At 62.5% G+C, this 27,378-nt stretch overlaps 3 protein-coding genes, 1 long non-coding RNA gene and 1 other non-coding gene across 10 annotated transcripts in view; 4 read left to right on the forward strand and 1 right to left on the reverse strand.

Moving 5' to 3' along the window:
- Positions 1–27,378, forward strand: part of PPP1R1B (protein phosphatase 1 regulatory inhibitor subunit 1B) — a 155,452-nt gene that overhangs the window by 2,948 nt on the left and 125,126 nt on the right. The window lies entirely within an intron of this gene.
- On the forward strand, positions 308–5,929 carry LOC134169346 (dickkopf-related protein 3-like). The gene is made up of 4 exons (XM_062629828.1): positions 308–651; positions 3,735–3,912; positions 5,530–5,725; positions 5,808–5,929. The coding sequence occupies exons 1-4, from the start codon at positions 430–432 to the stop codon at positions 5,860–5,862; spliced, it is 651 nt and encodes a 216-aa protein (XP_062485812.1). The 5' UTR covers positions 308–429; the 3' UTR covers positions 5,863–5,929.
- TRNAI-UAU (transfer RNA isoleucine (anticodon UAU)) lies at positions 3,486–3,576 on the forward strand. The gene is given in 2 exon segments: positions 3,486–3,523; positions 3,541–3,576. It is a non-coding gene; the product is annotated as a tRNA-Ile (tRNA).
- CACNB1 (calcium voltage-gated channel auxiliary subunit beta 1) lies at positions 7,367–20,171 on the reverse strand. 5 transcript variants are annotated; one of them, XM_062629804.1, is made up of 14 exons: positions 20,020–20,171; positions 18,861–18,947; positions 17,436–17,555; positions 14,901–15,023; positions 14,672–14,808; positions 14,456–14,532; positions 12,417–12,436; positions 12,176–12,256; positions 12,027–12,085; positions 10,607–10,716; positions 9,957–10,108; positions 9,185–9,280; positions 8,296–8,481; positions 7,367–7,594 (listed from the first exon to the last, which is right to left on the reverse strand). In XM_062629804.1, the coding sequence occupies exons 1-14, from the start codon at positions 20,104–20,106 to the stop codon at positions 7,382–7,384; spliced, it is 1,548 nt and encodes a 515-aa protein (XP_062485788.1). In that variant the 5' UTR covers positions 20,107–20,171; the 3' UTR covers positions 7,367–7,381. The 5 variants fall into 5 exon arrangements, with proteins under 5 accessions (XP_062485788.1, XP_062485786.1, XP_062485789.1 ...); XM_062629802.1 differs by lacking the exon at positions 12,417–12,436 and adding an exon at positions 14,071–14,219; XM_062629805.1 differs by lacking the exons at positions 12,417–12,436; positions 18,861–18,947; positions 20,020–20,171 and adding exons at positions 14,071–14,219; positions 18,389–18,498.
- On the forward strand, positions 11,845–12,068 carry LOC134169335 (uncharacterized). The gene is made up of 2 exons (XR_009966861.1): positions 11,845–11,924; positions 11,964–12,068. It is a non-coding gene; the product is annotated as an uncharacterized LOC134169335 (long non-coding RNA).

Consider the following 27,378-nt stretch of genomic DNA (forward strand, 5'->3'; position numbering starts at 1 on the left):
GGAAGGTGCAAAGCCCGTCACCCGCCGCAGTTGTGTGTGCACAGGGAGGGGGCACACGGGACATGCATGGCTGGGGGGGGGCACAAAGCAAACACCGCTCAGATGCCAACTGCGTGCCTTGCGTTTGCCCCCTGATTTCCCCTCCCTCCTTCCCACTGCCCCCTATGAAATGGGGGGGGGACAAACCCCGAAGCTGCTGTTGCCTGGAGCTGCTCGATTCCAGCATCCTAAAACATGGAGGGGGGGACGCACACAGGGGCACCCCAAGCTGCACCCACCCGGCGCCGGAGCCAGACTGCACCGAGGGGGCTGTTTGCTTTGGGGCTGTTGCCCGCAGCGAGGGGAAGGCTGCAATTACGTTAATCCCTTAACCCCTGATTGCCTCCTCCTTCCCCATTAGGTGGGCAAACAGTTTTAGCAGCAGGGTTCATGATAGGCTCTGGGCTACAAATACCCCGTGTGCCCCCGGCCCGGGCACCCAGCGCCACCGCCAGCACCATGCCGATGTCCCCGGCCATCCTCATCCTCATCGCCTCGCTCCTGCCCGCGGCCTCCGGGTACCTCTGGGCCTGGATGTACTCGCTGCCCCATCAGCCCCCCGAGGAAGCCGCGCTGGGGAGGAGCGCCAGCCCCGGGGACAAGGCCGAGGAGGTGAGGGATGGGTGCCCGGTGCGATGGGTGCCGCACGGGGAGGGGGTCCTGGTGGGGGGGGGGGCAGGAGGAAGCGGGGTATGGCTGCGGCAGGGGGGGAGCTGGGTTTAGAGCCAGGGTGGGAGCAGAGGTGGGTCCAGGAGCACGAGGTGGTTTTGCCCCTGGGGTGGGAGCAGAGGTGGGTACAGAAGAGCCGGGTTTGTATCAGGGTGGGAGGTGGGTCTGCAGCAGGGCTGGGAGCAGAGATGGGTGCAGGATCGGGGTTTAAAGGCAGGGTGGGAGCTGGGTTTGCCCCTGGGATGGGAGCTGCGGCTGAGAGAGCACGGGTGGGTCCAGGAGCAGGAGGTGGCTTTGCCCCTGGGTTGGGAGCAGAGATGGGTACAGGAGAGCTGGGTTTGTATCAGGGTGGGATGAAGGTGGGAGCTGAGTCTGCAGCAGGGGTGGGAGCAGAGATGGGTGCGGGAGCTGTGTTTAAAGGAGGGTGGGAGCAGAGATGGGTGCGGGAGCTGTGTTTAAAGGAGGGTGGGAGCAGAGATGGGTGCAGGATCGGGGTTTAAAGGCAGGGTGGGAGCAGAGATGGGTGCAGGATCGGGGTTTGCCCTGGGATGGGAGCAGAGATGGGTGCAGGAGCTGTGTTTGCCCTGGGATGGGAGCAGAGATGGGTGCGGGAGCTGTGTTTAAAGGCAGGGTGGGAGCAGAGATGGGTGCAGGATCGGGGTTTAAAGGCAGGGTGGGAGCAGAGATGGGTGCAGGATCGGGGTTTGCCCTGGGATGGGAGCAGAGATGGGTGCGGGAGCTGTGTTTGCCCTGGGATGGGAGCAGAGATGGGTGCGGGAGCTGTGTTTAAAGGCAGGATGGAAGCAGAGATGGGTGAGGGATCGGGATTTAAAGGCAGGGTGGGAGCAGAGATGGGTGCAGGATCGGGATTTAAAGGCAGGGTGGGAGCAGAGATGGGTGCGGGAGCTGTGTTTAAAGGCAGGGTGGGAGCAGAGATGGGTGCGGGAGCTGTGTCTAAAGGCAGGGTGGGAGCAGAGATGGGTGCAGGATCGGGATTTAAAGGCAGGGTGGGAGCAGAGATGGGTGCGGGAGCTGTGTTTAAAGGCAGGGTGGGAGCAGAGATGGGTGCGGGAGCTGTGTCTAAAGGCAGGGTGGGAGCAGAGATGGGTGCGGGAGCTGTGTTAAAGGCAGGGTGGGAGCAGAGATGGGTGCAGGAGCTGTGTTTAAAGGCAGGAGCAGAGATGGGTGCAGGATCGGGGTTTAAAGGCAGGGTGGGAGCAGAGATGGGTGCAGGAGCTGGGTTTAAAGGCAGGATGGGAGCAGAGATGGGTGCGGGAGCTGGGTTTGCCCTGGGACGGGAGCAGAGATGGGTGCGGGATCGGGGTTTGCCCTTGGATGGGAGCAGAGATGGGTGCGGGATCGGGGTTTGCCCTGGGATGGGAGCAGAGATGGGTGCAGGATCGGGGTTTGCCCTGGGATGGGAGCAGAGATGGGTGCGGGAGCTGTGTTTAAAGGCAGGATAGGAGCAGAGATGGGTGCGGGATCGGGGTTTGCCCTGGGATGGGAGCAGAGATGGGTGCGGGATCGGGGTTTGCCCTGGGATGGGAGCAGAGATGGGTGCAGGATCGGGGTTTGCCCTGGGATGGGATCAGAGATGGGTGCGGGAGCTGGGTTTAAAGGCAGGGTGGGAGCAGAGATGGGTGCGGGATCGGGGTTTGCCCTGGGATGGGAGCAGAGATGGGTGCGGGAGCTGTGTTTGCCCTGGGATGGGAGCAGAGATGGGTGCGGGAGCTGTGTTTAAAGGCAGGGTGGGAGCAGAGATGGGTGCGGGAGCTGTGTCTAAAGGCAGGGTGGGAGCAGAGATGGGTGCGGGAGCTGTGTTAAAGGCAGGGTGGGAGCAGAGATGGGTGCAGGAGCTGTGTTTAAAGGCAGGAGCAGAGATGGGTGCAGGATCGGGGTTTAAAGGCAGTGTGGGAGCAGAGATGGGTGCAGGAGCTGGGTTTAAAGGCAGGATGGGAGCAGAGATGGGTGCGGGAGCTGGGTTTGCCCTGGGACGGGAGCAGAGATGGGTGCGGGATCGGGGTTTGCCCTTGGATGGGAGCAGAGATGGGTGCGGGATCGGGGTTTGCCCTGGGATGGGAGCAGAGATGGGTGCGGGATCGGGGTTTGCCCTGGGATGGGATCAGAGATGGGTGCGGGATCGGCGTTTGCCCTGGGATGGGATCAGAGATGGGTGCAGGAGCTGGGTTTGCCCTGGGATGGGAGCAGAGATGGGTGCAGGAGCTGGGTTTGCCCTGGGATGGGAGCAGAGATGGGTGCGGGAGCTGTGTTTAAAGGCAGGGTGGGATCAGAGATGGGTGCGGGAGCTGGGTTTAAAGGCAGGGTGGGAGCAGAGATGGGTGCGGGACCGGGGTTTGCCCTGGGATGGGAGCAGAGATGGGTGCGGGACCGGGGTTTGCCCTGGGATGGGAGCAGAGATGGGTGCGGGATCGGGGTTTAAAGGCAGGGTGGGAGCAGAGATGGGTGCGGGATCGGGGTTTGCCCTGGGATGGGAGCAGAGATGGGTGCGGGATCGGGGTTTAAAGGCAGGGTGGGAGCAGAGATGGGTGCGGGATCGGGGTTTGCCCTGGGATGGGAGCAGAGATGGGTGCGGGATCGGGGTTTGCCCTGGGATGGGAGCAGAGATGGGTGCGGGATCGGGGTTTGCCCTGGGATGGGAGCTGGCGCTGGGTCCAGGGGCCGGAGCCGGGACTGCTCCAAGGGGGGGGCCCCGTTTCCACCCGGGGCGGGACCGGCGGGGCCGGCAGGGGGCGCGGGCGCGGCGGGCGGCGCCGGGCGCTCCAGTGGCGCAATCGGTCAGCGCGCGGTACTTATAGGGCAGTACGCGGAGCAATGCCGAGGTTGTGAGTTCGAGCCTCACCTGGAGCACGACTTTTACGTGCCCCGACAGCCGCCCCCCACCCCGTCTCTCCCCATTGCCCCCATTGTCCCCACCACCCCGCTTTGATTCGCGATGCGCGAGCAGCTTTTGTCCCGGAGGCAGGGATGAGGATGCGCTGTGTGTGTGTGTGTGTCCCCCCCCATAGGCATCAACCTGCGGCCCGGCCACCCCCTGCACCCACGGGCACTTCTGCGACGAGCACTTCGGGTTGTGCCTGCCCGAGCGGCCCGAGGGGCAGTACTGCCGCCGAGACTCGCACTGCGCCCGCGGCCTCCTCTGCATGTTCGGGAAGTGCCAACAGCCCGTGCCCGACGGGCAGGAGGGTGAGCGGGGACCGGGATTTAACGGGGACGGGACGGGGGGGACACGGGATATCGCAGCATCACCCCTGCGAGCTGCTGGGGGGGGAGCACCCAATGGTCCAGCTCCATCCGTGTCCCCAGTGCGGAGACCGGGCTTGGACTGGGGGGGACATCGCAGCATCACCCTTGATGGAGGGGGGCACCCACTGGTCCAGCTCCATCCGTGTCCCCAGTGCTGGGATTGGGCTTGGACGGGGCGGGGGAGACATCGCAGCATCACCCCTGTGAGCTAATGGAGGGGGGCACCCAATGGTCCAGCTCCATCCGTGTCCCCAGTGTGGGGATTGGGCTTGGACGGGGCAGGGGGGACATCACAGCATCACCCTTGATGGAGGGGGGCACCCACTTGTCCAGCTCCATCCGTGTCCCCAGTGCTGGGATTGGGCTTGGACGGGGCGGGGGGGACATCGCAGCATCACCCCTGTGAGCTGATGGAGGGGGGGCACCCACTGGTCCAGCTCCATCCGTGTCCCCAGTGCGGGGACCGGCCTTGGACAGGGGGGACACTGCAGCATCGCCCTTGATGGAGGGGGGCACCCACTGGTCCAGCTCCATCTGTGTCCCCAGTGCGGGATTGGGCTTGGACGGGGCGGGGGAGACATCACAGCATCACCCTTGATGGAGGGGGGGCACCCATTGGTCCAGCTCCATCCCTGTCCGCAGTTCAGGGACCGGCCTTGGACGGGGTGGACATCGCAGCATCACCCTTGATGGAGGGGAGCACCCATTGGTCCAGCTCCATCCGTGTCCCCAGTGCTGGGATTGGGCTTGGACGGGGCGGGGGGGACATCGCAGCATCACCCCTGCGAGCTGATGGAGGGGGGGCACCCACTGGTCCAGCTTCATCCCTGTCCCCAATGCAGAGACCGGGCTTGGACTGGGGGGACATCGCAGCATCACCCTTGATGGAGGGGGGCACCCACTGGTCCAGCTCCATCCGTGTCCCCAGTGCTGGGATTGGGCTTGGACGGGGCGGGGGAGATATCGCAGCATCACCCCTGCGAGCTGATGGAGGGGGGGCACCCACTGGTCCAGCTCCATCCCTGTCCCCAATGCAGAGACCGGGCTTGGACTGGGGGGACATCGCAGCATCACCCTTGATGGAGGGGGGCACCCACTGGTCCAGCTCCATCCGTGTCCCCAGTGCGGGATTGGGCTTGGACGGGGCGGGGGAGACATTGCAGCATCACCCCTGTGAGCTAATGTAGGGGGGCACCCACTGGTCCAGCTCCATCCGTGTCCCCAGTGTGGGGATTGGGCTTGGACGGGGTGGGGGGGACATCGCAGCATCACCCTTGATGGAGGGGGGCACCCATTGCTCCAGCTCCATCCGTGTCCCCAGTGCTGGGATTGGGCTTGGAAGGGGTGGACATCGCAGCACCACCCTTGATGGAGGGGGGCACCCACTTGTCCAGCTCCATCCGTGTCCCCAGTGCTGGGATTGGGCTTGGACGGGGTGGACATCGCAGCATCACCCTTGATGGAGGGGGGCACCCACTGGTCCAGCTCCATCCGTGTCCCCAGCGCGAGGACCGGGCCGTGCTCCCCCTCCCTTGACGCTGTTCCCCATCCCCGCAGGAGCTCGGTGCGTGCGGGACGAGGAGTGCGGAGCCGACGGGTGCTGTGCGCGGGTGCACGGCGAGAGCGTTTGCCAGCGGCGGCTGGAGCGGGGCCGGAGCTGCCACGTCCCCCCCGGGGGTCTCGCCTTCAGCATCAACCAACTCTGCCCCTGCCAGCGAGGGCTCGTGTGCAGGGCGAGCGCGCCCGTCCGAGAGTGAGTGCGGGGCTCCCGGGGACACGGGGACCGGGGCCGGGAGCGCGGTGTTAACCGCTTTGTGCTCCATCTCCCCCCGCAGGAAGGCGTTCGAGTACCGGCCGGAGAAGAGCGAGTGGCGGTGCCGGCAGCCCTGAGCCGGCGGCTCCCTATTTATTGCCTGTAAATAGCCCGCCCGGAGCCGGCCGAGCCATCGCCCATCACCGCGGCTTCGGGTTCCCTCCCCTATCCCCAGCGTGGAGTCGGGCTGGTCCCAGCTCCATCCGCAGCCGTTCCCCTTTGGCTGGGCACTGCAGAACTGAGTTGTGCCCGGTCTCAGCCCTATGTGTTTGTGTCGTGTGTCCCCCCCCCGCACACCAGGCACAGCCATGGGGCAGGTCTCACCGAACTGTTTATTACAAAGAACCAAGCGAGCGGGGCAAGTCCGTCCCCCCCCCCCAAAAACACCCCCCCCCCCCAACAGAATAAATAAATAAAATACACTTTTTTGGGGTCTTTTAAATAACGGTTGTGGAGTGACATAAATAGGGGGGATCCAGTGCCCATGGGGGGGGGGGGGGACCCCGCTGCCTGGTGAGCACCAGGGCAGGAAGGTCTCAAAGCACTTGGCAGCAGTAACACTGTGTGACCCCCCCCCCCCAAAGGGGAAACTGAGGCACACATGGGCAGAATGGGGTGTCGTCGTCGTCCCCCCCCCTCCTCCTCGATCCCTCCAAAGCTGGGGGGGGTGTCTGGGTAAGGCAGCGACCCCCATAAATGGGGCAAGCCCGGCCCCATGGTGAGGGCTGGATGTGGGGTGGGGACACCCCCACCTTGGTGCGGGTTGGGACACACACACACACACACACAAAGGGCACCCCAGGGCGGGCGCAGGAGAAGGCAGTGCCCTTGGGGGGGGGGACACACACAGAGACAGGCTCACAGACAGACGGACACAGCAGGGGGAAAGGGGGGGGCTGCCCTGTGCACCCCAACCCCAGGGTAAGGGCCCCCCCCATAGGGCAGGCCAGGGCTGGGCAGCTGTTAGCACGTGTTAGACCCCCCCAAACTGGCTCAGATTTACATCCCCCCCCCCCCAAACTCAAGCAGAGCCCCTCCAAGGCAAACACATGCAAACTGCTCCCCCCCCCCCCCCGCTCAGGGCACGCAGCACCCCAACACCCTGCACACACTACACACGCATGCGTTGGCACGGGTTGGGGGGCGCTGTGGGTCACAGCCCTGCAGTGGGGCAGTGCCAGGCTGTAGGCACTGCTTGGGGGGGGGGGGCGTTGAGATGAGCGCAGGGCCCCCCCCTGCAGCCGGGTGGCAAAGAGCACCATGGAGGGGGGGGGACACATACACAGAGCCCCCACCATGGGGCAGGGGACGGGCTGGGGGGCCCATTTGGTCACTTGCCCCCCCCCCCCCCAGCAGGGAGGGCTTGAGGCACCGCGAGATGTTGGGGGGCTGCGGTGTAATGGGGGGACACCCCCCAAGGGAGGAATGGGGGTCCCAGGGCAAAGCAGGGGCTCCCCATGGGGGCACAAAGGCAGGCGATGGGGGCCTGCATCCCCCCCTTCACCCTAACGGGGGGTGTAAACATCCCGGCCCCATCGCTCCCCATCGCTCCGCTCCCCTGCGCCCTGCCCCATAGCCCGGCTGTGGGGCTCACCCTCACCCCATAACCCCGCGGGGGGGGGGTGTGGGGCTGGCAGCCGGGGGGTGCCCCACGGGCTCCGCGTCTCCCGGCTCCATCTCGATGTCCGTGGGGCAGGAATCACCGGGCTCGGTGCCGGCTGCGTCCGCGGGCTCCACGTCCACGGTGTCCTGGCGGGACAGGGGCTGCCGGGGGGGGCGGCAGCGCTGCCCCGGCACCGGGTACGGACCCTGGTTAGGGAGAAGCAACCACACCGTGCAATGGGGGGGGGGGGGGGGGGGGTTAGTTGGGGGGCCGGGGGGGGGACACACACATGCATCAAGCCCAGCCTGGCCTGCACACGCTGCTCACTCAGGACATGACTTGTGTCAGGTCTCAGCCTGGGGGGGGCTGTGGAAATGGGGGTGATGGGGGGGGTCCCAGCAGCCACAGACAACACAGGATATGTGTGTGTGTGTGTGTGTGTGTGTGTCCCCACTTCCTGCCGTGGGGTGAGCCTCACGGTGGGGCAGGGCTCCCCATCCCAGCTGGTCCTCGCCCTCACTGTGGATCCCCCAGGATTGGGGGGGGGGGGCACCCAAAGGGGATATTGGGGGGGGGGGGGGCTAAGAGAGGACATGGATCCCATTGAGACCTCAACCTGGGGAGCACCGGTCCCATGGTGGGGAGCAGCCCCCCAGTGTGACCCCATCCCTGTGTGTGTGTGGGGGGGGTGTCTTCATTCCCCCCCCATCCCAGGGCCACCCCATAGAGGCCACCCCAAGGATGGTCCCCAGTGCCTGGGGATGGTGCTGGGTGCTGGGTGATGGAGGGGGGGGGTTCTGTGCGTGCCTCACAGCGCGTGTTCATCCAGGGCGCCGGGGGGGCCGGCGTCGGAGCCCCCACGGCCCCAGAGGCCCAGGTTGCGGCGCAGGGAGGTGAGCACCTGTACCTGGAGGTTGGAGACGGGCGCGGGGCTGGCGGCCAGCGCCGCCGTGGCCATGGTGCGGTTGAGCAGAGGGTTGGGGGGGTTGCTGCTTGGGGGGTGCGTGGCCTTCCAATAGGCCTCCAGGTACTCGGCCAAGTGCTCGCAAGCCTCCTCCAGCTGGTTCTCATCCAGCACGATGTCGAACATCTCCTGGGGATGGAAGGAGGATGTGGGGCGGAGCAGGGGCTGTGGGGCTGGGTGAGTGCTATGGGGTGGGGGCTATGGGGCAGGGCTATGGGGGCTGGGAGATGGGGCAGGGTAAGGGCTATGGGCCAGGGTGAGTGCTATGGGGTGGGGGCTATGGGGCTGGGTGAGGGCTATGGGGCTGGGAGATGGGGCAGGGTGAGGGCTATGGGCCAGGGTGAGTGCTATGGGGCTGGACTACGGGGCTGGGTGAGGGCTATGGGCCAGGGTGAAGGCTATGGGGTGGGGCCTATAGAGCAGGGCTGTGGGGCAGTGTGAGGGCTACGGGGCAGGGCTATGTGCCAGGGTGAGGGGTATGGGGCAGGACTATGGGCCAGGGTGAGGGTTATGGGGTGGGGCCTATAGGGCAGGGTTGTGAGGCAGGGCTGTGGGGCAGGGTGAGTGCTATGGGGCAGGGCTATGGGCCAGGGTGAAGACTATGGGGTGGGGCCTATAGGGCAGGGCTATGAGGCAGGGCTGTGGGGCAGGGTGAGTGCTATGCGGCAGGGCTATGGGCCAGGGTGAGTGCTATGGGGTGGGGGCTATGGGGCAGAGTGAGGGCTAGGGGCCAGGGCTATGGGCCAGGTTGAGGCCTATGGGGCAGGCCTATGGGGCAGGCCTATGGGGCAGGGTGAGGGCTATGGGGCGGAGCTATGGGCCGGGCACGCACCGGGGGGCACTGCGCCAGCTTGTCCGAGGCCACCATCTGCACGTTGAGGTGCTTGGCCTGCGACTTCCCGCGAGACTTCACCAAGCGCTGCAGCACCTGGGCCGGCGGGCACAGGGACCCTGCAGAGCTCCGCACCCAGCACCCGCTCCGTGTCCATGTGTCCCTGTGTGTCCCCTACCCACAACCACCCAGCACCCGCTCCATGTCCCTGTGTCCATTTGTCCCCTACCCACAACCACCCAGCACCCGCTCCGTGTCCGTTTGTCCCCTACCCACAAGCACCCAGCACCCGCTCCATGTCCCTGTGTGTCCCCTACCCACAACCACTCAGCACCCGCTCCGTGTGTCCCTGTTTGTCCCCTACCCACAACCACCCAGCACCCGCTCCGTGTGTCCCTGTTTGTCCCCTACCCACAACCACCCAGCACCCACTCCGTGTCCCTGTGTCCGTTTGTCCCCTACCCACAACCACCCAGCACCCTCTCCGTGTGTCCGTTTGTCCCCTACCCACAACCACCCAGCACCCGCTCCATGTCCATGTGTGTCCGTTTGTCCCCTACCCACAACCACACAGCACCCGCTCCATGTCCCTGTGTCCGTTTGTCCCCTACCCACAACCACCCAGCACCCGCTCCGTGTGTCCCTGTGTCCCCTACCCACAACCACACAGCACCCGCTCCGTGTCCCTGTGTCCGTGTGTCCCCTACCCACAACCACCCAGCACCCACTCCGTGTGTGTCCGTTTGTCCCCTACCCACAACCACGCTCCCACCTTCGGCGAGGCGATCTTGATGTAGACGATGATGGGCGCCAGGGAGGTCTTGGCCAGCTGCGCGGGGTGGTTGATGGTGTCTGCGTCCAGCGCCACGAGCTGCAGCGTCCGTGCCAGCTCGAAGATGCGCTCGGTCTCGCTCTGCACCTCGGCTGTGGGATGGGGACATTGAGGTCAATGGAGGGGGGGGGAAGAGTTAAAGGACAAAGCCACCCCCCCAATCGTGACCCTCCATCCCTAACCCTTCGGTGACCCCAAGGCAGGATGGGGGGCCAAAGGGATGTGTGTGTGTCCCCCCACACACCGTTGTCCCCCCCACCCCACACACACACACACACACACACACACCAGGGGTGCCCCAAGCTACATACCCAAGACATCTGTATCAGGAGCAGGGGAGGAAGGAGCAGCGCGGAGGGGAAGGAACCCAAAGGAAACAACAGAGAGAAGATAAAGGAGGAGGAGGAGGAGGAGAGGCTGAATCAAACGGGTTGGGGGGGGAGCACAAGGGACAGGGTCCCCCCTTGTTGGGACAGGAGGCTGATACAGATGGAGGCTTGGGGGGGGGGGATGTTAGGGGGGTTCAATGGGGGGTGTTGAGCACTGGAGGAGGAGGAGGGGGGGATCCGGATGGGGGTGCTGAGGCTCACCCAGGCTGGAGCGCGTGCTGGAGCGCTCGATGATGGTGTGCTTGCTGGGGTTGTTGAGCACCGAGCGCTTGGCCAGGGAGATGTCGGCCGTCACCCTCGTGATGGAGATCCTGGGGGATGCAGGGGGGCACAAAACCCACCCCAAATGGGCACACCCGGACCCTTGGGGACCCTCCTGATACCCCCCCCCCTCCACTTTCATCCCCCTCCTATGCTGGAGCTCCCCCCAGCAGCAAGAACCATGGGGCAAGGCGTTAGGGGTCCCCCCATGGAGTTAGGGGTCCATCCCCTCATGGCATATGGGGTTCCTCTTTGGTGTTAGGGGTCCCCCCATGGAGTTAGGGGTGCCCTTGTGGTGTTAGGGACCCTCTCATGGGGTTAAGGGGTTCCTCCATGGATTAAGGCCCCCCACGATGTTAGGGGTCCCCTCCATGGTGTTAGAGGTCCATCCCCTCATGGCATATGGGGTTCTTCTTTGGTGTTAGGGGTCCCCCCATGGGGTTAGGGGTCCCCTTGTGGTGTTAGGGGCCCTCCCATGGGGTTACCCCATGGGATTATGGGGCCCCCATGATGTTAGGGGTCCCCTCCATGGTGTTAGTGGTCCGTCCTCTCATGGCATTAGGGGTTCCTCTTTGGTGTTAGGGGTCCCCTCCATGGTGTTAGGGGTCCCCCCATGGTGTTAGGGGTCCCCCCATGGGGTTAGGGGTGCCCTTCTGGTGTTAGGGGCCCTCTCATGGGGTTAAGGGGTTTCCTCAATGGGATTAAGGTCCCCCGACGATGTTAGGGGTCCCCTCCACAGTGTTAGAGGTCCCTCCCCTCATGGCATATGGGGTTCCTCTTTGGAGTTAGGGGTCCCCCCATGGGGTTAGGGGTCCTCCATGGGATTATGGGGCCCCCATGATGTTAGGGGTCCCCTCCACGGTGTTAGTGGTCCGTCCTCTCATGGCATTAGGGGTTACTCTTTGGTGTTAGGGGTCCCCTCCATGGTGTTAGGGGTCCCCTCCATGGTGTTAGGGGTCCCCTTGTGGTGTTAGGGGCCCTCCCATGGAGTTAGGGGGTTCCCCCATGGGATTAAGGCCCCCCCACGATTTTAGGGGTCCCTCACGGTGTTAGGAGTCCGTCCCTTCATGGCATTAGGGGTTCCTCTTTGGCGTTAGGGGTCCCCTCATGGGGTTAGGGGATTTTCCCTATTGGATTAGGGGTCCCTTTATGGAGGAATGGGTCCCCCACACAGTATAAGGGGTTTCCCCCATGGGATTAGGGGACCCCTCATAGGATCACCCCCTCCTTGGGGTGAGGAGTCTCCCTGTAGCATTAAGTGTCCCTCATGGGGTCAAGGGTCCCCTTTTGCCATTAGGGACCCCTCACGGGGTGATGGGTCCCCCCATGGTGTCAGTGCCCCCCCCCCCCCATGTCTCACCTGCCATCAAAGCGATGCTTCAAGAAGTCAAAGAGTGCTTTCTGCATCATGTCCGTGACCTGGGCAGGGATGCACAGAGGGGTCCATGGCACTGGGGTCCCCCCCTATGTGTCCCATTCCCCCCCCCGTGCCCCCCCCACACTCCTCACCTCGTACCCCTTCAGCGACGGCCCCACCAGGATGATGGGGCGCATGGAGGGGACCACGTCGTAGGGGGGCACGTGCTCGGTCTGTGGGGCAGAGCTGGGGGTCAATGGGGTGAGCGCACGGATGGAGGGCGGGATGAGGATGCTCAGCTTCACCCCTACGAGGGGGGGGGGGGGCTGCAAGCAGGGGGACCCCCAAACCCCTCCCGGGGGGGGCCCTCCCGGGGGTCCTGTCGGTACTCACCGACTTCTGCTTCTGCTTCGCTACGCGCCGAGGGGCCGGGGGGGCCGGGGGCGAGAGGAGACAAACAAGGCATGCGTGTTACCAGCCATGGGGCACAGGAAGCATCGCCCTGCTCTGGGTTAGCTTCTGGGGTGCAAGCGGGGGGCTCGGAGCGGCGATTGCCCCCAGTTAAGCCTTTGCAGACCCGCTTCTTTCCCCCCCCCCATGGTGGGGCTGTGGTTGCACCCAGAGCCCCCCAGGTCCTGCCCAGCTGAGGGGGAGGAATGGTCCACTCTCATTCGCAGGGGGGTGAGGGGGTGACACGCCGGCCGTGCTGGCACACACCATGCGCACACATGGGCACCCCAGGCAGTGGGGGGGCATGGACTGATCCATCCATAGGCCATGGGGGAGGCAGGCAGAGATTCATCCATCCCATGTACTACGGACTGACCCATCCCCATGGGCCACGGGGGGAGGCAGACACAGACTCATCCACCCCATGGACCACGGACTCATCCATCCCATGGACTATGGGGGGAGGCAGCCATGGACTCATCCATCCCATGGGCCACAGGGGGAGGCAGCCACAGACTTATCCACCCCCATGGATCGCGGACTCATCCATCCCATGGACTATGGGGGGAGGCAGCCACGGACTCATCCATCCCATGTACCATGGGCTGATCCATCCCACGGGCCATGGGGGGAGGCAGCCACAGGTTCATCCATCCCATGGACCAAGGACTGATTCATCCCATGGACCAAGGACTGATCCATCCCATGTACCATGGACTGATCCATCCCATGGACCACGGGGGAAGGCAGCCACGGACTCACCCACCCCATGGACCATGGACTGATCCATCCCATGGACCACAGGGGGAGGCAGCCACAGCAGCCACACTCACCCATCCCATGGACCATGGACTGATCCATCCCATGGACCATGGGGGGAGGCAGCCACAGCAGCCACACTCACCCATCCCATGGACCATGGACTGATCCATCCCATGGACCATGGGGGGAGGCAGCCACGGACTCATCCACCCCATGGACCATGGGGGGAGGCAGCTGCAGGCTGATCCACCCCATGGACCAAGGACTGATCCATCCCATGCGCCATGGGGGGAGGCAGCCACGGACTCACCCACCCCATGGACTATGGACTGATCCATCCCATGGACCACAGGGGGAGGCAGCCACGGACTGATCCATCCCATGGACCACGGGGGGAGGCAGCCACAGCAGCCACACTCATCCATCCCATGGACCACGGACTGATCCATCCCATGGACCATGGGGGGAGGCAGCCACGGATTCATCCACCCCATGTACCAAGGACTGATCCATCCCATGGACCATGGGGGGAGGCAGCTGCAGGCTTATCCACCCCATGGACCAAGGACTGATCCATCCCATGCGCCATGGGGGGAGGCAGCCACGGACTCACCCACCCCATGGACTATGGACTGATCCATCCCATGGACCACAGGGGGAGGCAGCCACGGACTCATCCACCCCATGGACCACGGCCTGATCCATCCCATTGATCACGGGGGGGGGGGGGGATGCAGCCACGGACGGATCCACCCCATGGCCCGGGGAGGGGGGAGGCAGTGTTAGGGCAGGCAGGGTGCAGCAGGCGAGCGCGGGGCCCGGCGGGTGCCGTTACCTTCCTAAAGAAGGGGATGCGCTTGTTGTGGGCTGGGGGGGTGGTGACACTGCTCACGCTACTCTTAGGGGAGCGGTGGGTCTCCATGGCCGCCTCCTCCTCCTCTAACTCATCGGGGTCAAAGGCAAAGCTAGGCATGTCCAGGGCACCTGGGGACGGGGGCAACCGGAGCAGGGGATGGGGTTGGGGTTGGGGGGGGGAGAGAAGAAGAGCGATGATGATGATGATGGAAGAAGGGGAACATGGAAGTGTGGGAAGAAGCAGGAAGGGATGGGAGAGGAGATGGGGGGGTCCCCAAGGGATGGGGGGGGTTGCACCCGCCTGCCTGCACCGGAGCTAAGGACAAGGAGGGGGGTCCTGCCGCGGGGACCCCCGACACTCTTACCGCTGGCGGGGGGGGTCGGCCGGCGCGTCCCCGTCACCACATCACCCAGGCTGGAGCTGGAGTTGTCGCCTGATTTGCTGCATGGGAGAAGAATGGATTGGGGGGGGGGGGGGGGGGGTGGGATGGGATGGGGATGGGGATGGACATGGAGAGGGGGGGGGGTGAGCACCTTGCAGAGCCGGGACAGGAGCCGGTGCCCCCGTGGCTGAGCCGCACCTGGAGCTCAGGCGGTTCTGCCTCATCTTCTGCTCCTGCAGCAGCCGCATGGTCTCCAGCTTGACGGGGCTGGGGATGAAGCCGACCTCGCAGCCCTCCTTCACCAGGCGCCCGATCCACCAGTCGTTGTTGTACTTCTGGGGGGGGAGAGGGGGGCAGGAAGCCCTGAGACCCCCAATTCCTGCTGTTCCCCTACCCCCCTTCTCTCCATCACCAACCCCGTGCGCACCTCCTTGATGTGCAGGAAGTCCTTGGGCTCGAAGCAGATGGCCATGCCCTGCACCGGGACGTCGTCGCTGGCCGATGGGTTGTACCCGACGTTGGTGCGGACGGCGAAGGCCACCGGCTTCGTCTGGCAACGGGACAGGGATCAGCACCTTTCAACCACCCCCCAGCACCCACAGAGAGCCGGGGACGGGCGGGAGCTGGTGCCACCGGCCGTGGGTACCACAGCACAGCCCCTCACTGGGGCACCAATGGGGCGGTAAGGAGGGGCTCACTGCGTGGAGCAAGGGGAGAACCCGGGATCCCAGTGCACCCAGTGCCACCCACTGCTCCCAGTGCCACCCAGTGCTACCCACTGCTCCCAGTGCCACCCAGTGTACCCCCTGCCTCCTACTGCCATACAGTGCACCCAGTGCCACCCACTGCTCCCAGTGCCACCCAATGCATCTCCTGCCTCCTACTGCCATCCAGTGCACCCAGTGCCACCCACTGCTCCCAGTGCCACCCAATGCACCCCCTGCCTCCTACTGCCATCCAGTGCACCCAGTGCCACCCACTGCTCGCAGTGCCACCCAGTGCATCCCCTGCCTCCTACTGCCATCCAGTGCACCCAGTGCCACCCGCTGCTCCCAGTGCCACCCAATGCACCCCCTGCCTCCTACTGCCATCCAGTGCACCCAGTGCCACCCACTGCTCCCAGTGCCACCCAGTGCATCCCCTGCCTCCTACTGCCATCCAGTGCACCCAGTGCCACCCACTGCTCCCAGTGCCACCCAATGCATCCCCTGCCTCCTACTGCCATCCAGTGCACCCAGTGCCACCCACTGCTCCCAGTGCCACCCAATGCATCCCCTGCCTCCTACTGCCATCCAGTGCACCCAGTGCCACCCACTGCTCCCAGTGCCACCCAGTGCTACCCACTGCTCCCAGTGCCACCCAATGCACCCCCTGCCTCCTACTGCCATACAGTGCACCCAGTGCCACCCACTGCTCCCAGTGCCACCCAATGCATCCCCTGCCTCCTACTGCCATACAGTGCACCCAGTGCCACCCACTGCTCCCAGTGCCCCCCAGTGCACTCACTGCTCCCCAGTGCACCCAGTGCCACCCAATGCACCCACTGACCCTTGCCACCCTGTGCACCCACTGCACCCCAGTGCACAACTGCTCCCCAGTGCACCCAGTGCCACCCAGTGCACCCAGTGCCACCCAGTGCGCCCCCTGCTCCCACTGCTTCAAAGTGTACCCCAGTGCTTCTGTGCCACCCAGTGCACCCCTGCTCCCCAGTGCTCTCCAGTGCACCCACTGCTCCCCAGTGCACCCATTGCTCCCCAGTGCCTCCCAGTGCACCCACTGCTTCCCAGTGCTCCCCACTGCCCCCAGTGCACCCACTGCTTCCCAGTGCTCCCCACTGCTTCCCAGTGCACACACTGCTCCCAGTGCCACCCAGTGGCCACCCAGTGCACCCCCTGCTCCCCATTGCCACCCAGTGCACCCAGTGCCCCCCAGTGCTCTCCAGTGCACCCACTGCTCCCCAGTGCCACCCACTGCACCCACTGCTTCCCAGTACTCCCCACTGCTCCCAGTGCCACTCAGTGCCCCCAGTGCCCCCCCCAGTGCCCCCCAGTGCACCCCCTGCCACCCAGTGCACCCCCTACTCCCCAGTGCCACCCACTGCACCCACTGCTTCCCAGTGCTTCCATGCCACCCAGTGCACCCCCTGCTCCCCATTGCCACTCAGTGCACCCAGTGCCCCCCAGTGCACCCCCTACTCCCCAGTGCCACCCAGTGCACCCACTGCTTCCCAGTACTCCCCACTGCTCCCAGTGCCACTCAGTGCCCCCAGTGCACCCCCTGCCACCCAGTGCACCCCCTGCTCCCCATTGCCACCCCGTGCACCCAGTGCCCCCCAGTGCTCTCCAGTGCACCCCCTACTCCCCAGTGCCACCCACTGCACCCACTGCTTCCCAGTGCTTCCATGCCACCCAGTGCACCCCCTGCTCCCCATTGCCACTCAGTGCACCCAGTGCCCCCCAGTGCTCTCCAGTGCACCCCCTGCCACCCAGGGCACCCCCTACTCCCCAGTGCCTCCCAGTGCACCCACTGCTTCCCAGTACTCCCCACTGCTCCCAGTGCCACTCAGTGCCCCCAGTGCCCCCCCAGTGCACCCCAGTGCACCCCCTGCCACCCAGTGCATCCCCTAATCCCCAGTGCCACCCCCTGCTCCCACTGCTTCCCAGTGCTTCCATGCCACCCAGTGCACCCCCTGCTCCCCATTGCCACCCAGTGCCCCCCAGTGCTCTCCAGTGCATCCATTGCTCCCCATTGCCACCCCGTGCACCCAGTGCCCCCCAGTGCTCTCCAGTGCACCCCCTACTCCCCAGTGCCACCCACTGCACCCACTGCTTCCCAGTGTCCTCCAGTGCCCCCCATTGCTCCCCAGTGCCCCCCCCCAGCGCCAGCCTTCCAGCGCAGGCGATGCCGTGGGGCAGGGGCAGGGGCAGGGGGGGGAGCCGTGGCCCGGGGGCTCCCCCCCCACCTTGGCTTTCTCGAGCTGGGCCATGGCCTGGCGCTCCGCCTCCCTGCGCAGCGCCTCCCGGTCCTCCTCCAGCGACACGTCCGAGTCCGACGGGCGGCTCGTGTAGGACTCGGCCGAGCCCTAGAGGGTAGGGGGGGGACGGGGTCAGTGCCCACCCCCAGCCCCCATCGCCCCCCAGCCCCGTGTCCATGGGGGGGGGGGGGGGCGGACACGGACCCGACCCCCAGCGCTGCCCCTGCCCCACGGATCCGGCCCCCGCGGTGATGGAGCCGCAGCTGCTCCCGCAGGGAGCCGGCGCCCCCCCGTCGGAAGGGAGGGAATTGGGGACCCCCCCCTCCCTGCATCTCCCCATTGCCTCCCCCACCCCATAGCAATGGGGTCACCCCAGGACAAGGCTTAGTGGGGGTCAAAGCCCCCCGTAACCCAAAGCAACCCCCAGCCCCATGGCAATGGGGTCACCCCAGGACAAGGCTTAGTGGGGGTCAGAGCCCCCCGGTAACCCAAAGCAACCCCCAGCCCCATGGCAATGGGGTCACCCCAGGACAAGGCTTACTGGGGGTCAAAGCCCCCCGGTAACCCAAAGCAACCCCCAGCCCCATGGCAATGGGTGCTGCAGGGGAGGGCAAAGGCACCAAGCACCCTGGTGCTGCCCCCCAAGTCCCTCCAGACCCCCCCCACCCCCCCCCCGTGGGGTTGTGGGATCCCCAATTTGCCCCATGGAGGTGTTTGGGGAGGGGGGGAGGGTGCGCTCCCTTTCACCCCAACCCCAGCCATGCATCAGCAACTGGGGACACCCCCACTCCAAAACCATGGGGCAGGGAGACCAAGGGGTCAGCCCTGAGCCCTATGGGGAGGCTTTAAGGGGGGGCAGAGGGGACACCCTCACCCCACACCCGCCATGGGTCCCTCAGCGGATGGGGACCGAGGGGTGCCGGGGGGGGGCAGAGGCTCACCGGGGCAGCGGGGGGCTCTTTGCCGGGTACCTCCATGGCTGTGGGGCCGGGGCGAGCGCTGGGGCGGGCGCTGGGCTCGGGGCACCCGCTCAGGTTTCAGCCCCGGGTATATTTAGCCCAGAGCCAGGCAGGGGTGGGGGCCACGGGGGGGGGGGGGGGAGAGGCCAAATAGGGCCCAATATGGGGGGGGGGACACGGACACACATTGGGAAGGGGGTGCAGCACCCCAATATGGGGGGGGGGACACGGCGGGAATGGGGGTGCAGGACCCCAAATGGTCCCAGTGACTGCAGGGCTGAGATTGATGATGGGGAGCGGGGGGGGGGGAGGCACAGCCAGGTTGGCTTCAACCATTGCAATCCCTGCGCTGCCAAACCTGGCTCCTGCCGTGGTTCCCGGGGGGATGAGGCACCCCCCCCAATGCAGGGGACCCCCCACCCCCAAATGCTGTGTGCCCCCCCCCCCCGCTCACCTGCCTGACGAAGCTGTTGGAGGTGGTGTCGGACGAGGTGCTGCCATCCGAGCGCTTGAAGCGGCTCTTGCGCCTGCTGTACTTGCCCTATGGAGAGCAATGGGGGAGCCCCAGGACTTGGGGGGCAGCTCTGACACCCCCCCCCCCACACACACCCCAAAGCCCCATCCCCAGCATTGCTCCATCCCCCCCTCCCTGCCCCACAGGTTCCTATGGGATGAGAGAAGGGAAACTGAGGCAGGGAAGGGGTTGCTCCCACTGCCATGCAGCCCCCCCCCAAGGGCCCAGCATCGCCTCATCCATGGGGATTGGCTCTGTGATCCCAATGGAAAAGCACAGCTGATGGGATGTGGGGCAGACCCCACTGTGCCCTCAACCCCCCCACGCCCCATAGATTCCACCACCCCCCCCCCAAGCCAAACCTGAACCCAGGTGGGGGGACACCCGCATGCTCCTATTGGGATGGATGGGGGGGCAATGGGGATGCCCCAGTGCCCCCCCACCCTGTGTCACAGGGACAGCTGGGCCCAGCTGCCACCACCACGGGGGGGGGGGGTCCCATAATGGGCACCTCTGGGTATTTTTAGGTCCTTTCCCCCCACTCCTCACCCACCCATGGGGCTCAGTGTGGGGTCCCCATGGGGGGGGTTTGCTTCAGCCACGCAGAGACCCCCCCAACCATGGAGATGTGGGGGACCCCCAGCGCCTCCATCCCTTCTATGTGTGTTCCCCCCCTCCATTGGCACCCCAAGTAGTTGAATGCCCCCATAGGGGGGCAGCACCCAGACACCCCATGGGGATGGGATGCCCCATGGGGGGCACATCCTTTGTCCCCCAAGGGGATAAACGGGGGGGGGGGGCACACACAAACCACCCCAACAGAGTTTTCCCAATGCCTCAAAGTTTCCCCATGCACCAGCATCCATGGGGGGGGGGGAGACACACACAACCACAGTGACACAGCAAGCACAGACCCCCCCATGCACCCCCAAACCTGCGATGGGGCCCGCATTAGGGGTAGCTTCATTATGGGGAGGGGGGGGGGGCACCCTGTTTTGCACGCGGGGAGCGGGGGGATCACCCCAGTTATGGGGTGTAGGGGTTGGGGGGAATCAATGGGGCTCCCCCCCCCGTTTTCATTGCGGCCGGGGGGGGTCACCTGGAGGGCGGCGTTGTCCAAGACGTCCATCTGGATGTCCTGCGTGGAGCTGGGGGGGGTCCGGGCCATGCCGCCTTCCCGCACCATGGAGCGGTGGAGGGGGGGGGACCAGGATGGGGATGGGGATGGGGACGATGGAGCCCGGGCCTGGGCTCGGCGGTGACGGCGGCCCCGGCGTGCGGCGATGGGAGGAGGAGGAGGAGAAGGAGGAGGAGGAGGAGGAGGAAGGGGAGTGGGGACGGTGCCGGCGAAGGGGGGGGGGCACAAGGGATGGCGGCGGCTGCCTCCGCCTTGGCCGCTCCCACCGCGTTCCGGCAGGGATGGGGGGTGCGGAGCCGTGGTTGCCATGGAGGGGACCCCAAATCCTCCCCTTCCCATAGAGAGGAGTCCCCAACCGCCCCCCCCTTTCCATACAGGGCACCCCCAAACCCCCCTTCCCATGGGGGGCACCCCCAAAACAGATCCTTTCCCTTGGGGAAAGCGAGGGAGGGTGACGCAGAGCCCCCTTCCCAATGGGCTGCTCAGTGAGGGGGGGCACCCCGAAAGGAGATGGGGGAACACCGCGTCCCCGTCCCCCCCCCCAGGCTGGTGTGTGGGGCTCGGGGGCACACACGTGCAGTGGCAGCGCTCCCAAACCCCAGTGCTCCATTGGGATGCTCTGGGGCTCCCCCAGGACATGGGTACCCCTAAACCTCCAGCTCCCAGACACGGAGCCATGTGGGAAAGGGCACCCCGGGGACCCCATAGCAATGGGGGGGGCGGGACGACGGACACACCCCGTGGCTGATGGCCCCCATTGACTCCCAGCCCCATCCTGCCCATGGGGCGAGGGGCAGATCCTGCCCCCCAACAGGACGGGCTGAGCCCCCCTCCCAGCCTCATCTCAATGGCACCGGCTGTTGGAAGGCCCGAGATTCCTGTTCCATGGGGTCAGGAGCGTGTTCCCGGGAAGCAGGACAGCTGATGCCATGTTTTCCATGCTCAGCCCCATCCGTCACAGTGGGGAAGGGATGAGCTGCCCGCAGCGGTGCAGGATGGGACCACCGCCAGCCCCTTGTGCTTGACCAAGCTCCGGGTGTTGGGGCTTCACTGCCCCCCCCTCAGCACCAACCCTGCCTCTCTCTCTGGGTGCTGCAGCCAAGGCAGGAGGAGCAGCACCCAAGGGTGCTGGTGCAGAGCAGGGGGTGCTGGGGATGGGGTTGGGGAGGCAGAGCTGCTGCAGGCAGATGTGTGGGAGCGGGATGCGGTGACAGCATCAGCTTCCCACTGCCAGCGCGGCTCTGATGGGCTCTGCTCTGCTCCTGCACCCACAGCGTCAGTGCTCCTGCACCCACCTGCACCCGCAGTGCTCCTGTATCCACCTGCACCCACAGCATCGGTGCTCCTGCACCTGCAGTGCTCCTGCATCCACCTGCACCCACAGTGTAGTGCTCCTGCACCCACCTGCACCCGCAGTGCTCCTGTATCCACCTGCACCCACAGCATCGGTGCTCCTGCACCTGCAGTGCTCCTGTACCCACCTGCACCCACAGCATTGGTGCTCCTGTACCTGCAGTGCTCCTGCATCCACCTGCACCCACAACGTCAGTGCTCCTGCACCCACCTGTACCCACAGCATCGGTGCTCCTGTACCTGCAGTGCTCCTGCATCCACCTGCACCCGCAGTGCCCCTGCATCCCCAGTGCTCCCTGTTCTGCCCCTGTCACTGCTCCAGGACATCCAGAGCAGGACACAATTGAGCCGGCAGAGGACCGTAGGATCCCAGCCTGGTTTGGGTTGGAAGGGAGCTTAAAGCTCCTCCAGCTCCAACCCCTGCCACGGGCAGGGACACCTTCCACTAGAGCAGCTTGCTCCAAGCCCCTGTGTCCAACCTGGCCTTGAACGCTGCCAGGGATGGGGCAGCCACAGCTTCTCTGGGCACCCTGTGCCAGCGCCTCAGCACCCTCACAGGGAAGAGCTTCTGCCTAAGAGCTCATCTCAGTCTCCCCTCGGGCAGGTTCAAGCCATTCCCCTTGGCCTGTCCCTACATCCCTTGTCCCAAGCCCCTCTCCAGCTTTCCTGCAGCCCCTTCAGGCACTGGAGCTGCTCTGAGGTCTCCCCTTCAGGAGCCTTCTCTTCTCCAGGCTGCCCCAGCCCAGCTCTCTCAGCCTGGCTCCAGAGCAGAGCTGCTCCAGCCCTCGCAGCATCCCCATGGCCTCCTCTGCCCTCATCCATCCCCTCCACATCCCTCTTGTGCTGCTGCCCCAGGGCTGGACCCCACACGGATCGCAGCCGCAGATCCCTGGTCGCCGCGCTCCAGGCTCTGCCTTGCCCCAGGCTGCTCTGCACCGCGCCGTTTGTTGTCGGAACTCGCGGAGCCCCGTTCCCACAGCACACGCCTGTGTTTATCCCTGTTTTTCCCTCCGAGTGAACCAGGAAATCTGTTGCCATCGGCTCCTTTCCTCACACCATCTGCTGAGCGCGCCTGCGGCCGCCAGATCCCAAAGGAGCCGTTCCCATCCTGTCTCTGGTGCTTCGGGAGCTGGCTTTGGGGGGCTCGCACCCTCCAACCGCTCCAAAGGTCGAAGGAGGCAGGAAAAGGGCTGCGAAAGGATGCGTTTAGGGCACTATTTGGCACCGGGGTGGTTAGAAAGTGATGTTTTCACTGCACAAGTTTGCTTTCAAGGGGGAGTTCGGTGCCTGAGTTGGGTGCAATCCGTGTGGTATCGCTTTGCTTCATTCCCTGCTCCGGGGACCTCTTCACCGCTGCTCCCGCGGAGGCTCTGGGATGCTCCTCCCACATTAAGGACACCGGTTTCAGGCCTCGCTCTTGGTTTTCCTGTGCCAGGAGGGCCCAGGACATCCCTGAGCCCGTCCCTGCTTTCCCAGGGACCAAAGGGGGCCCCGAGATCCCAGCTCCGATCCCAGCTCCAATCCCTGCTCATCCACACACAGCCGAGGGAAGAGCTTCGGAGGAACTGCAGGAACCAGAGCCCGGACGATGCTGAGCTCGCCCCATCCTGCAGCTCCCAGGCCTGGGGACAGGGAACAACCGTGTCCCAGCTCCCTCGGGGCCAACAATGGGACCGGGACCCGTCCCATCACCCCCAATCCGCTCCCATCACCCCCAATCCGCTCCCATCACCCCCAATCTGCTCCCATCACCCCCAACCCCGTCCCATGGCTCCTAACCCGCTCCCACCACCCCCAATCCCGTCCCATGGCTCCTAACCCGATCCCATTGCTCCTAACCCGGTCCCATCGCCCCCAATCGGCTCCCATCACCCCCAATCTGCTCCCATCACCCCCAACCCACTCTCATTGCTCCTAACCCAGTCCCATGGCTCCTAACCCGCTCCCATCACCCCTAACCTGCTCCCATCGCCCCCAATCCCGTCCCATCGCTCCTAACCCGGTCTCATTGCTCCTAACCCGGTCCCATCGCCCCCAATCCGCTCCCATCGCCCCCAATCCTCTCCCATCGCCCCCAACCCGGTCCCATTGTTACCGATGAATGAGCCAATCTCGTTTAAAACATGAATTTTATCAAACTGAGCAAGCGAGAGCAGGTAAAACCCAGCGCTGGGTGCGCCGGGGAGGCCTCCGCTGCGCCCAAGAGGCACGGCGGGTCCCTGCGAGGTTGTCCTTTATACTGCTCGCGTCAAGGCTTCAGCCAATCCTGCTGTTCCTCGTCGCTCAGACGGTGACGTGGCTCTTCCCCATTGCTCCCAGAGGTTGGGGAAGCGCCCGTTACCAGCCTCATCATTATCGCAACCTCCATCCCTTGTATGTTGCAACAAGACAGAACTTTGCACTACCTAACCCCCCTTTGCCTTCGCATCATCTTGTGTAATAACACAACTGACTTCCCCTTTAGAACTCAGGAAGCTCAATAGTTACAAAACAAAGAAGGAATCTGGTTCCACACAGTGACGGTTACAGAGGGTTTCTTTCCCTTTAAACTTGATGAACAAACCCCACACATTACAATTTCCCCCTTTTTCTTTGTCATCCTTTTTGGTCATCAAATCGTCGTAACGCATCTTGGCTTAACAGCAATGAACTTTCTTGTTCTACAGGTTCACATTTAGTTCCTATCAGCATCAGGTGAGCTGCTTCGAGTCTACCTCATGCAATTTCTAATGTTTTATTCAAAATACATGGTCCAAATGTTAATCCCAATATAATCAATATCAGGGGACCTGCTATCGTTGACAGTAGGGTTGTAAGCCAGGGGGATCGACTAAACCAAGATCCATACCAACTGCGTTGTACCTCTCGTTCGTCCCAATCCTTCTCGGAATTTGGTCATAGTATCCCGTGCCACCCCTGTGTGATGTGCATATGTACAACACCCTTCCTTAAGTGCTGCACATACCCCTCCTTGTTGTAAATACATTAAATCTAGTCCTCTTCGGTTTTGTAAGACCACTTCTGACACGACCTAAGGGATCTTTCTAAAGCCCTTGTTGATTGTTCAATTCTTACCAGCTCCTTGTCCACTGCTATCCTCAGTGCTTTAAACTCTTGGCTTTGTTGTATCAATGAGGTTCCTCCTGTGCCTACTCCCATGCCCCCCAAGATCATTAAAGTGGCTATTGTTAATGCAGTGAATGGCTCTCCTTTAGTCAGGTGGTGTTCCTGAGTAATGTATGCATCGGAAATGAAGCTCCCAGGGTGATAAAAGATTTTAGGGACTATTGTTCCTTGAACACAGAAGTCTGAGGATCCATTACAATGTTTTAACGACAGGCAAGGTGTAACTCCTATAGCGGAGCAAACCCACTTGGTGTTATCAGCTGGTACTAGCCATTTTGCAGGTTTTTGGGGTCTTTTTGACCCTTTTCTATCAGTATTGGCACATAACCTCTTGTTGTGTTCTGGAATTTTTCCTATAGACAAGCCTTTTCCCGTCACTTGGGTTAAGGTGATTCCTGGTTTTTCCATGTCCCACATACACTGTGCCGGGTTAGTACCATTTAGGCGTCTAGGTTTCCTAGTTACTCCCACAGCCTCATAAAAGGGTGGTTTCACCCCGTAACACAACCAACAGTGTTCCGTAAGATTTGGATTGGTTTTGTTCAACACCAAGTAACTAGCGTGCATCAACTTCCAAAGGGGATTATTCTCAGGGGTTTCATTAGGGGTTGGGTTATTCCCAAGGGTTTCATCAGGAGTTTGGGGGATTCGAGTAATCTTCATTTCAGGAGTTATTGTTCAGTTAGTATCTGGTTAGGGCCTACCGGCAGTGGATCATTTGGGACTACTTCCTTTTTTATGAGAATTAAACCACCCTTATCTGTCCCTGGTTCCGTATACCTCACTCCCCACACTCTTCCAGTTATCCACCCTACGTCTCCAGGGCTGGTGACATTTAAGAAGAGGTATTTACAGTTTCCACGTCCTCCCCACCCTTGTGGTGGTCTGCACCCATATGGACCCCACTGAACCTTTAGGTACTCGTCTATACCACTACCCGGTATCCAAGCAGGGGCTATAGTCTCACAACCCCAATAACTGCAGTAATATTGATTAGGGTAGTTACAATATCCCTTTCCAGGATTCGAACTAGGGCACATATAGAATCCCATGTACTCCCAGCATCGGGATCTCGGGACAAGCTGACATAGGGTAGTATTAAAGCTTGGTTCTCCCGCTGTTGTTTGGGTTGCGATAACCTGTTGATCTTCAAATCGGAGTAGGGTCCACTTAAACAGTTGGTGGGGTTGGTAGTTCATTCCCTTAGCCCATGTTTGTGGTAGACATATTACGAGTAGAATAAGCAGTATGTCTAGGATGTGCCAAAAAGGGTGGAATCCTTTCCATTTCTCCGTTGTTAATGGTTTTGGATCAATTATACTACTATTATCCCTCCAATTAGAACCTTGGATAGACTTTTTATAAGGGACTTTCAAGTCCTTTTGAGCAGTGAGGCGGTTCTTCCAGTACTCCCGTGTAGCTCCAACGACAAGAGTCAGTTCTCCACAGTATTTCACCTCTCTACGTCGCTCGTCGACTCGGTTGCTTCGAGCCACGAGGGATAGCATCTTCTCGGTAGCAGGGGTAGCCTGCAGGAGAGGGAGTGCTATTTCGGGTGTTTGCCTCCCTTTATACAGCTCCCTTACCCGGTTCCTTTTTGGAGTAATATTTGGATGTATTCAATTGATATATATATAACTCAATATATTCGATTACCACCGTTCTCGGCACTCCTGCAGACAACTGCTTTCACACCAATCTCAAAACGTTATTGCTGTTATTACATCTCCTAGTGCCCTCTATGTCCATTTAAACCTTCTCGAGGGTGACTTTCAGACCTCCAGGTGGGCTCACAACTTCCCAAGACTGGTGCGAGTCTCTGACAGGTCCTTTTACACGGCTCGCATGAGTCCAACCCTTCTCTGCCGTCCGGATGGCGGTTTCTGTGGTGAGTAAAACAAGACAGGGTCCTTCCCAGTGAGGGATTAATGGGGATTCCTTCCAAGTTTTAATTAATAACCTATCCCCGGGTTTTATAGAATGAATATGCATATTTAAAGGAGGTCGTTGAGATATCATACCTCGCTTATGTAACTCCTCTCTTCGTTTGGGCGTATTTTTACTTGTTCCTCTATATTACATATACAATCGTGATCAATCTTGAGTCAGTTCCACATATAAAAATTGGGCAGGGTTTTGGAGGCTCGTGCTTTCTAATTCCAAACTAGGAGAAGAAATTAGAATTCCTTTGTATTTGAGGAGCCCCAGTATCAGTAATCCATTTGTCAGCCTTTTGTTGTAGTACTCCCCGAATGTTGTGGGGCGATAAAACCTTTAATTCCCCCCCGAATGTAATTTTTCTTGCTTCTACAGTAGCCACCACGGCTTGTAAGCAGGTCGGCCGCTCTCTACTGACTGGATCTAACAATTTTGATAGATATCCTATAGGTTTTTTCCATCCAGCCCAATCCTGTGCTAAAACCCCATACCCAGTACCCTCGTCTACGTTTACAAACGACTAAAAAGGTCTTTTCAGCTCAGGTAAACTTAGGACGGGTGCATTGACTAAATCCTCTTTCAGCTCCTGTAGCAGAGTCTCGTCTGATTCGGTCCATTTTAATTGGCCATCTTTGGTTAATTCTGCATATAAAAACTTAACCTTTTTACTATAGTCTTCTATCCATTGCCTACAATACCCAAGTAAGCCGAGCAATTGCCGTACCTGTCTCTTAGCAGTCGGGGCTTTTGGAGATAATATACCAGTAAGTCCCTCTGGATCTAGTTTCTTTGTTCCTTTGCTGAGCCAGTGTCCCAGATATTTTACTTCCTCCTCCACAAACTGCAATTTTGATTCAGATACTTTCAATCCTTGTAAACTTAAAAAGATTTAATAATCTAATA

Source organism: Pezoporus occidentalis, unplaced genomic scaffold (assembly GCF_034315485.1).
Source record: "Pezoporus occidentalis ecotype Australia unplaced genomic scaffold, CSIRO_AGI_Poc_V1 ctg341, whole genome shotgun sequence".
In the NCBI taxonomy this organism is placed as follows: Eukaryota; Metazoa; Chordata; class Aves; order Psittaciformes; family Psittacidae; genus Pezoporus; species Pezoporus occidentalis.

Excerpts from the sequence above, each read along its gene's own strand:
- CACNB1 (XM_062629802.1), bottom strand. The coding sequence starts at position 20,106 with ATGGTGCGGGAAGGCGGCATGGCCCGGACCCCCCCCAGCTCCACGCAG. Across the intron at positions 15,024-17,435 it reads CCCAGCTCGAGAAAGCCAAG|ACGAAGCCGGTGGCCTTCGC; the intron begins GTGGGGGGGGAG and ends TCCCGTTGCCAG. Across the intron at positions 12,257-14,070 it reads GCATCCCCTTCTTTAGGAAG|ACCGAGCACGTGCCCCCCTA; the intron begins GTAACGGCACCC and ends TCTGCCCCACAG.
- LOC134169346 (XM_062629828.1), top strand. The coding sequence starts at position 430 with ATGATAGGCTCTGGGCTACAAATACCCCGTGTGCCCCCGGCCCGGGCA. Across the intron at positions 652-3,734 it reads CCGGGGACAAGGCCGAGGAG|GCATCAACCTGCGGCCCGGC; the intron begins GTGAGGGATGGG and ends CCCCCCCCATAG. Across the intron at positions 5,726-5,807 it reads GCGAGCGCGCCCGTCCGAGA|GAAGGCGTTCGAGTACCGGC; the intron begins GTGAGTGCGGGG and ends CTCCCCCCGCAG.